General features: G+C 39.6%; 1 protein-coding gene across 1 annotated transcript; it reads right to left on the reverse strand.

The window, feature by feature from the left end:
• Positions 1 to 869: 869 nt before the first annotated feature.
• rag1 (recombination activating 1) lies at positions 870 to 10475 on the reverse strand. Its single transcript, XM_055649382.1, has 2 exons — positions 10371 to 10475; positions 870 to 5786 (listed from the first exon to the last, which is right to left on the reverse strand). Exon 2 carries the CDS (start codon positions 5771 to 5773, stop codon positions 2675 to 2677), a length of 3099 nt encoding a protein of 1032 aa, XP_055505357.1. The 5' UTR covers positions 5774 to 5786; positions 10371 to 10475; the 3' UTR covers positions 870 to 2674.
• Positions 10476 to 10787: the final 312 nt, after the last annotated feature.

Consider the following 10787-nt stretch of genomic DNA (forward strand, 5'->3'; position numbering starts at 1 on the left):
GAAAGCAGCAGGAAGGTGGTTGAACGGCAATTATCTCTCATCGGTGTCAGCTAAATGAGGCTCTATGCAGGACATGAGATGTAAGCCCTCAGTCAGTTCCAGTAGACTGATGTAAAGACCTCCCACTGGTTTTAAAAATCAAATTTCTATATCACAAAACATCATTTGAATTTCAGTAATAAAATAATGGCGAGTATTACAAATAATAAATTCACAACCAATGTTCAGAAATCTTGTGATCTTTATTTCTTGTTAAAAAGCAGAAACAAATTTAAGAAAATACATTTTCAATACACAGAGTCCTCACAATGTATTCTATGGCATATGATTATTTAACCACAACATCCTCCCCTACTGCAAAATTCAACAGGATTATAATCGTGCTTTTGGCTACAGGCTTTATCTCTATTTCTCTCTCCATATATTCTGTTTGAAGAGCTGATTACGTCCAGAATTTTCTGTATTTTATTAGCTGCTTAACATCTTGATATGACCTTTAAATAAATAGGTGTTGTGATTAAACATAAACCTCATGGAGAATATTGTCTTTAATTATTCTCATTGAAACCATTGAATTTGTTTAACTTCAAAGTTTGCTTTGTACAGAGTCAACTGTGTAAAACTGTGGATTGCAATGTAATTGCATCCAAATCCCGTGACTGTTATGAGCTTGTGTAGGAAGGAACTGCAGATGCTGGTTTAAACCGAAGATAGACACAAAATGTTGGAGTGACACAACGGGCAGGCAGCATCTCTGGAGAGAAGGAATGGGTGGCTCAGTCTGAAGAAGGGTCTTGACCCAAAACATCACCCATTCCTTCTCTCTTGAGATGTCACCTGTCCTGCTGAGTTACTACAGCATTTTGTGTCTATCTACTGTTGTGAGTTCTGTAATATCAGAAATTAACACTTCAACACAATTCATTAAATTCTACATATGTCTGAATAAAAAATATTATCCATACATGACTATCCATCACTAACAAAATAACATATTAAATTTAGCTTAAAAATACAAACTATCAGATAACCCCCCAAGTATTCCGCCCATCGCCAAATTACCATATTTCAGTTAAAGACAATTTAAATCCTTGCTCTCATGCAATCAAGGACACTTGGTTCTTCCTTAAACATTTTTTTCTATCCATCAATAGCCAGAGCAATAACATTACTTGTAATTGTATTCGTCCATCTTTTTGTTGCCAATATAGTACAGATGGTAAACAAACACCACACATACAGACTGAAATAGTTGCATTTAGCCAGTTCCTGTTTTTACTTTGTAGCACCAGATTAAAAAAATGAGTGCACTGGTGTCTACTCTTTGGGATCTTAGATTTCATTTCTGACAGAACTAAGAAAAATGAACTGGCATTGAAAAAATTAATCTCCACCATGTAAATTGTGCATTTGTGGCTCAATTTAACGGCATTCTGAATAAAAATCAAGTCCGTGCAGCCTAATCTTATTTTGGTGACATTGCAACCTGGGATTTTTTTTTGTATTTTGATTTGGGAAATAAATTACACCTGCCCAATTTGTTTTAAAGCTTTCTAAATCACCCAAGAAACCAGTGGTATATGTTGACAGCAATTTATTTTGTCTGTAGAAAACCATGAATGTACAGCTCAGCTATCAATGGCCAAAAATCATGTGGTGACAGGTACTGATCATATCCTTTAAAAAAAAACAGTGCATGTGTGTATTGGCAAAAGTAATGCCACAATGCAACAGCTACATAAAATATGAAATGACAAAATTCTAATTTCTATGTCTATAATAAATGTCAGTGACTCTCCGATGAGGTTACTCAAAAATCAAAGCAATATATTTCCATGTAGCATTAGAAATTGACCACAAAATTACTGCATATAAAATAACTAAGGAATACAAACTTGTTGCTGCCTATTTTGGACTCAGATTCAATGCCATGGAAACAGCACATGTCCATGCAAGAGACCTGTGTGTTGGTAGACGCCATTCCTCACAGCTGAGCTGGAATCATTATGAGGTCTTTATCAGTACTCGCTCGAGCTTTCACCTTCACCTCTCCCAATAGAAGGCATCAATTTGAGCCAAAGCCTTGGCTGCAGGGATCACAAGCTGCATTTCATCTTACATTTTAATTGTTTAAAAAAAAACAATCGTAAAGTTTAAAATAAAGCAAATACATTTTTTGTCAGAGAAATCAAGAAATTAGATAAAAATTCAGAAAAGCAAAATATCACAATCGACTGGCACTGCAGATCTTCGTCACTTTCTTCCCATCAATAACCATGCCATTGTTTATTTTAAAAGGTTTTCATCTGGCATTACGAAAATTAAAAGTACTCCTTCATTTGAAGTCCTCATCTTGCCCAGTTTTCTTTCATATCAGAACAGAGAATCTAACCAATGTTCCTGCTTTATGTGATTGCCTAACAAGATCCAAACAATACTAAAATGCTCACCAATTTGTGATTACTTTCCACTTTGGCTGCAGTTGAGACATGCAGTTATCACTGGCCTTGTTCATCATACAATGACCATATTATTTTAATAACACTACTGGGATTTCTTCATCAACACCATCTCTGCTCCCCAGGCTTGGCCACGGCAAACCTCCAGACCATCGGCTGTTCAGCCTCCTGTGGTTAAAATTATTTAGAACCGATTTCAGCTCCAAGAACTCAATTTAAAAATTATTGGAATCATTTTCATTTATTGAATTATCTTGGCTGATTACTGCATTGTGCACTTCCATGAACCTCTGTAAATATTTTGAAGTATACAACCAGTGGTGCTTCAGTATATCTTCCAGCTCATAGCTCTTGGACTGCCTTGCATTCATCTTTCTGAAACGGCGAAAGAGTTTGTTGCCTGATTCATTGCCTTCACTTGCCCATGCACCTATTGAGCCATCTCTTTCAATGATCTCAGGGACATGAGCCAAAGTCTTATGAAGGTAGTTGGTGATCTTCCCATCATATCTGTACTTGAACTTTGTATTAAGCAGTTCTGCAAATCTCTGGGAATTAAAGCTGTACTGACAAACAAGATCCGGGCATTCTTTGAGTGGGAATGTGGATCGCCACACGGGTTTCATGAGAATGTAAAGGTGCATCAATTCCCTGAGAATCTCTCGTCTTTCTTCAGAAGGAATCAGTTCACATACTGCTTCCACAGTCTCTTCAGTCATTAGTTTCCTTGCAAAGTTTCCATTCAGCCTCATGATAGGTTTCAGGTTTATCTTTTCCCTGAAATGTTTATCAAGCATTGCCTGCAACCTTTTCCTTTCCTCCTTAGATGGACTAGGATTTTTGTGCAACTCCCCAATCTCATCCTGGAATAGCTTGTAGAATTCAGTTGCATTGCCAATGTCACAGTGTAGAGCATCTATGGAGGGCTGTGTTTCAATAAATGCTTTTGCTGCAACCCCCTTCACCCTGTCACGTAACTCTTCAGCGGTCTCCTGATATGGATTTGTGCGCCAAACTTCATAGCGCTCTAAGTTCTCTTCATGGCTTCGCGTTATGGAATGAAGGGTCAGATTTTGTGAAGCGTTGCTTCGAGTGGCATCACAGAGTGTACACACATACATCGAGCCTGATGCTTCAAGGCCTTCCAACTCACGGACCAGCTTTTCATCATAACCCGTGCCTCGAAAGATAAACTTAAAGGATCTGGGCAAATCTCCAATTTCAAGGATTAAGTCACTGCTTTTCATTGCTTCTCTTTCGGCGACTAGGGGACCCAGGATTGCCGTCATGGTTTCGTGGTCAGATTCATCGGCCAGCATCAGGCAAAGTGGCTTGCAGCACAACTCAGAATTTGGCTTTAGCTCCTCAAAGACGTTCACTTTCTCACCATTTTCATTCTCCACGCTTATAGTCATGATTGTGAAGGAATACCTCACTGCCTTCTCCGGAACTGGAGGACCACATCCATGTTTTTCACTAACATCGCCCATTCCATCGCAAGATTCTTTGATTACCACTGTAAATGGTCCACCAAAATACTCATCGATATTTTGGCATTTCAAACCTTCCAAAATATTATCCTCAAGATCTTTCAGTGTTGATACAAGTGCCACATCGTACCTAAATCGTCTTGAAATTGTTTCCATTGGATATTCGTCAACACAGTGTGACCAACCACAAGTACCATCTATTATCCCTACTTCAGTGTTGGTAGAGACTTGTGGTAGAGGAGGTTCCCATTCAAATGAATAATAACCCGGCAACAAGGTTTTCTCTGCACTTCGGAGTGCATGCAGCGGTTGGAAGATTTGCTTCCCGGTTGTTGCTTTGACGGTTTTATACATTTTATGATACTGACTGCAACTTAGAAAGGTGCTAACCCTAATGGCAAGACAGACTGCTGGCTTCAGCCCTGATCCATGTCCTTGCATCAGAGCCTCCAGTTCATCTGCTTGCCTGTGCTCGTTACCAGCTCTCAATGCCAGCACGAACAGAGTAAGGCACACTGACTTCACATCACCACCTTCCTCCTTGTCCGCAAATGCCTTCACCTGAAGTTTGAGATATCGCAGCCGATGTTTTTGAGCCCGGCGAGTTAGAGAGAGTAAGTGTTGCCTCGGCCGGCCACCCTTGTTTGTTGGTGAGTAGGCGTGCAGCATTCTTTTCTCTTTGTGATACTTGGCATGGTTGGGATATTCGCCAAGTCTCACCTCCTCTCCACAATCTGCCACTGGACATTTTAAAACCAATGAATTGAGAACACTTACAAATGATTTTACTGGGCTTCTACACTCTGTGGGATCGCAAGGAAACCTGCAAACGGGACAATATTTTCCGAGCACTGCAGTGCATTTGAGAATGCATGTTCTGCAGAAAAGATGCTTGCATGGTGATTGCACTGGGTCAGCCAGTAAATGTTCACAGACCTGGCACGACACTGACTGAATAAAGTTATTGGGATAATCGAGCATAAGGAGTTTTGTATTTAGGTGGATCTTCTTGCAGTTAACAATCTTCTTGGCCAATAGAATACTTGTCGAATTTCTTTGATCTGTTCTTTTAGTAATTCTTGATATATCGACTGCCGTTTTGGGCTTCTTTGCGGCTGGTGGACTTCGTTTGAGAACTTTCCGTTTGCGAGTCCCATTTCGAAAGTTGCAAACATTGCAGAAATTGGAGTGTGGCTTCCACTGAACAATTGTGCTGATGGGAAAAAATGCATCTTCGTTAGTTGTGTTGTTGATTGTCTGAATAACAATCCGCCAGCAATTGTAGCAAAAGTGGGTGGGATGTCTGGCCTCTGAGTCCAGCCGCACATCAATATTAAATGTGTTGTGGATGAGCTCAGGCCAAAAACTATGTCCATATCCCATTTTCCTAAGAACCTCTTGTGTGACATCATCAACAGGGCCATTGACTGGGTATTTCATGTCATAGCTGTTGGTATTAAAGGAAACTCCACAAATGCGGCAGAGATTTTGTAATCTTAACATGTGATCTTCCAAAGATTTTGTTTCCATTTGCCTTTCATAGCACTTGGCCTTTGGTGGGATGACCTCTAAAGGCATGTGTTTCAGAGACTTATCTTCCAAAGTCTTCTTGTCCAAGGGCAATGTCTCCAAACATGTAGATCCCGGTGGCTTGATTTGAGGGGGTGACATTTGCCATATTAGACCATGAACTGGCTGAACAGTTTGTGGCTCAAAAACCTTTGGCGCTGAAATCTTGGCTTTCTTTTGGACGTTTATTGTTGGCCTGGTTTCTGAATTCCTGAAATATTCAGGTATTATTTGCAGCGGCATCTCCATTTCCATCAGAAAGTGGTATCTAATAGAGACATAAGAGTGAATTTGATTAAAATAGGATCACTATTCATGCCGTTTATTTAAGTTAATCTCTTTTGCACTTAATTTTAATTTATAAAACTTACATTCTCACTGCAAAGCGAACATTGTGCTTTTAATTCCAAGAGGCATAAAATTAATCTAGTCTAATTCATCAGAAAGTTAAAAGTAACTTAATCTACTTGGCACTCTGCCAGAATGTGAAACAGCCTCTTCCACACAGTTTCCCATCAGCGGATTAATGTAAAGTTGCTTCTGATGTCTTTTGATGACCAGGAAATAACTGAAAATGTTATGCATGCGTTCAAAAATAAGAGAAGGATGAACCTAGCCATTTGTCTTAACCTCAGTGATGGGAGAGATTAGCATGGGTTGTGAGATGTGAGATGGGGGGTGGGATTCAATGCAGGACTGAGGCTGGTGAGAGTCTGGTAGTCAGTATGGAAGGTGATGAAGAAAGTTCATCGGACAGAATAGACAGGTGCATGACTAGGAGCGAGGATGGACTGTTGGATTGAATTGCATATATTTTAATGTGAGAGGCCTGACAGGTTAGGAGGATGAACTCAAGGCATGGATAGGTACATTTAACCATATAACCATATAACAATTACAGCACGAAAACAGGCCATCTCGGCCCTACAAGTCCGTGCCGAACAACTTTTTTCCCTTAGACCCACCTGCCTGCACTCATACCATAACCCTCCATTCCCTTCTCATCCATATGCCTATCCAATTTATTTTTAAATGATACCAACGAACCTGCCGCCACCACTTCCACTGGAAGCTCACTCCACACCGCTACCACTCTCTGAGTAAAGAAGTTCCCCCTCATGTTACCCCTAAACTTCTGTCCCTTAATTCTGAAGTCATGTCCTCTTGTTTGAATCTTCCCTATTCTCAAAGGGAAAAGCTTGTCCACATCAACTTTGTCTATCCCTCTCATCATTTTAAAGACCTCTATCAAGTCCCCCCTTAACCTTCTGCGCTCCAGAGAATAAAGACCTAACTTATTCAACCTATCTCTGTAACTTAGTTGTTGAAACCCAGGCAACATTCTAGTAAATCTCCTCTGTACTCTCTCTATTTTGTTGACATCCTTCCTATAATTGGGCGACCAAAATTGTACACCATACTCCAGATTTGGTCTCACCAATGCCTTGTACAATTTTAACATTACATCCCAGCTTCTATACTCAATGCTCTGATTTATAAAGGCTAGCATACCAAAAGCTTTCTTTACCACCCTATCTATATGAGATTCCACCTTCAAGGAACTATGCACGGTTATTCCCAGATCCCTCTATTCAACGGTATTCTTCAATTCCCTACCATTTACCATGTACGTCCTATTTTGATTTGTCCTGCCAAGGTGTAGCACCTCACATTTATCAGCATTAAACTCCATCTGCCATCTTTCAGCCCATTTTTCCAAATGGCCTAAATCACTCTGTAGACTTTGGAAATCCTCTTCATTATCCACAACACCCCCTATCTTGGTATCATCTGCATACTTACTAATCCAATTTACCACCCCTTCATCCAGATCATTGATGTACATGACAAACAACAAAGGACCCAATACAGATCCCTGAGGCACCCCACTAGTCACCTGCCTCCAACCTGACAAACAGCTATCCACCATTACCCTCTGGCTTCTCCCATTCAGCCATTGTTGAATCCATCTTGCTATTCCTGCATTTATACTCAACAGTTTAACCTTCTTAACCAACCTTCCATGACTGGGACGGTGGAGGAATTATGGAATCCTAACTAAGGGAAGGACTGCACCGGCAACTAAATTTTCCAGGGCTATTTGCCTTATGTTCTATTTGCTTTAAAATTGTTATGGATAAAGACAGGGCAAAACAAGTTAAAATTCTAAAGTGGGGCACGGCCAACTTTGATGGCATTGGACAGGAACTTGCTAAATTTGATTGAAGTAATTCATGGGCAAAAGAATGTTTGGTAAGTGGTGTACTTCGATCCACATCCCCCCTCTGGCTCTACATTTCACTCCTTTTTCATCTAACAACTTTTGTCTCCTTTTCACTTCTACCCTTTGTTACTTACCCCTCCCATCTGCCAACCAACCACACCCCCATTTCACCTGTATCCACCTTTCACTTGTGAGGCATTGCCCCATACCCACAGCTTTTCCAGCTGTCTTCTCCCCTATTCCAATCCATCTGCAGAAGAGTTCCGATACGAAACGTTGTCTGTCCATTCCCTTTAATATGCTGCCTGACTCATTGTGTTTCTGCAGAACATTGATTTTTGCTCATCATTCAAGATCTGCAATCTCTTGTGTCTCTTTAACAGCTGCATTTATTTGATTGGTTTGTATGTTCCACTAAAGTGACACCAATCTATAAGAGTGATCTAGCTAACAACATTTATTCAACACCCTTAGCTGTTTTGAGATAAAATTCAGAAAATATCGTTTGTGTAATGAGACAGACAGCATCAGTTATTGATGTAGTCCTCAAGGGTGATCTTTTTTATTCTATTCCATTGCTGTTGACACAAAGTACTCCTGCATTGGCTGCAAAATATTATGTATTTTTGTATTGTAAGCATACACCTATTAGAAACATAGAAACATAGAAATTAGTGCAGGAGTAGGCCATTCGGCCCTTCGAGCCTGCACCACCATTTAATATGATCATGGCTGATCATCCAACTCAGTATCCCGTACCTGCCTTTTCTCCATACCCTCTGATCCCCTTGGCCACAAGGGCCACATCTAACTCCCTCTTAAATATAGCCAATGAACTGGCCTCAACTACCCTCTGTGGCAGAGAGTTCCAGAGATTCACCACTCTCTGTGTGAAAAAAGTTCTCCTCATCTCGGTTTTAAAGGATTTCCCCCTTATCCTTAAGCTGTGACCCCTTGTCCTGGACTTCCCCAACATCGGAAACAATCTTCCTGCATCTAGCCTGTCCAACCCCTTAAGAATTTTGTAAGTTTCTATAAGATCCCCTCTCAATCTCCTAAACTCTAGAGAGTATAAACCAAGTCTATCCAGTCTTTCTTCATAAGACAGTCCTGACATCCCAGGAATCAGTCTGGTGAACCTTCTCTGCACTCCCTCTATGGCAATAATGTCCTTCCTCAGATTTGGAGACCAAAACTGCACGCAATACTCCAGGTGTGGTCTCACCAAGACCCTATACAACTGCAGTAGAACCTCCCTGCTCCTATACTCAAATCCTCTTGCTATGAAAGCCAACATGCCATTCGCTTTCTTTACTGCCTGCTGCACCTGCATGCCTACCTTCAATGACTGGTGTACCATGACACCCAGGTCTCGCTGCATCTCCCCCTTTCCCAATCGGCCACCGTTTAGATAATAATCTGCTTTCCCGTATTGAATGTAGACAAAGGACAATTGAAGAGAATGTTGGTTGTGATTCTTTAGCACACCTTGGTATATTGCAATATTCTGCATTCAGCATAAATACCAGCTAATTAGCTGGAAAAGGAATCAGGATATACAATTATGCAATTGCTTCAAATGGATTACAAAAGCAGTAAAGAATACATTGTGTCACAATATTTGTTCTGTTGTTTAACTAAAGGTTAACCCCAATACAAGAAATGTGTGGTGCTTAGTTTGAAACCCATACAAATTATTTCCTATGTATATACTTATTATAATATATCTAGAGCTACCCTGACACCAGGTAACTGAAAACAGGAATGGTGGGGTATCTTAAAGATTTCCGTGCCCTTTTTTAAGAAGTGCAATTTCAAAACATTAACAACATCAATCCACCATGTTAGAGGTTAATGTTAATGAGTCTGGACTTAATAAAATCTTGAAACACTGAAGATAAACGTATTGCCAAATAGTTATCAACTGTGTAGGTTAATTGGCCTCTATAAATTGCCCCCAAATGTGTAGGAAGTGTGTAGAATGAGAAGGTAGAATAACATAGAGCTAGTGTGTAATCGGTGATCAGTGTAGACCCAGAGGGCCGAAGGTCCTGTTTCAATGCTATATATCTAAACTAAATTAGAGTAAATGTTAATATTAAATTATATTTTTTGTGAAAGGATGTTAGTAAAACAAAACCAAATTTATGAATAGTTCCCTCTACTTTCTCAAAGATCAGTCATTTGGTGGAAATTTCACTGAAATCAACCCCACTATTTCACAAAGACAATCCAATTCTCCATTAACTGGGGGATTTACCCTGCCAACTCTTCTCATTTTTGTCAGAGTTCCTTCTAAAGTAAGATATAATATAAACTGCAACATAATCTAAAATCCAGCTATGTTTAGGAAAGTAGTGAAATAAACACCTCAATACAATTATTTCATACATATTCTAATTTTAATATATTTAAATAAAAATCACATTAATATTATATCAATTAAACTGACTGTGTGAAATTGTGTACACTCTTATTGATTTTTATTTAAATATTTTCAACAATGTTATTATTCTTTTAGCTTGTTGCAATATGTTCAGAAGCTAAATGTCATGGTGGAGTTCTGCTGGCCATCACACTTTTATTATTTTACATTAAAATATATATTATAATAGAGCCATTTCTTACCTTTCTCTTGCAGATGGTGTTTTTCACAGAGGTCTTCCACCTGTTTCAGATTATGAAGTTAACTCTGCAATAAACAGGAACACTCTCTCCTCTTCAGGCTTATAGTTTGGCACCTGATGTGGTGGCCTGCCTCTCTGACATGCCACTCACAAACTAGTGGTCAGACTTAACCACATTCTCAAACTGTGAATGCTTTGTTGCATGATGTTTTCTAACATAATAAATTAAGTGGCGCTTTACATGGCCCGTGATGTCTTTATTTGTATTTCTTATTTAATTGTATTTATCCTTTTTTATTCTTATACTATACTGACGGTGAATCTGTGGAATTCTTTGTCACAGAAGGCTGTAGAGACCAAGTCAGGGGATATTTTTAAGGCAGAGATAGATAGATTCTCAATTAGTACAGGTGTCAGA

This window comes from Leucoraja erinacea, chromosome 18 (genome assembly GCF_028641065.1).
Source record: "Leucoraja erinacea ecotype New England chromosome 18, Leri_hhj_1, whole genome shotgun sequence".
In the NCBI taxonomy this organism is placed as follows: domain Eukaryota; kingdom Metazoa; phylum Chordata; class Chondrichthyes; order Rajiformes; family Rajidae; genus Leucoraja; species Leucoraja erinaceus.

Coding starts and splice junctions, on each gene's coding strand:
- rag1 (XM_055649382.1), bottom strand. CDS start 5,773: ATGGAAATGGAGATGCCGCTGCAAATAATACCTGAATATTTCAGGAAT.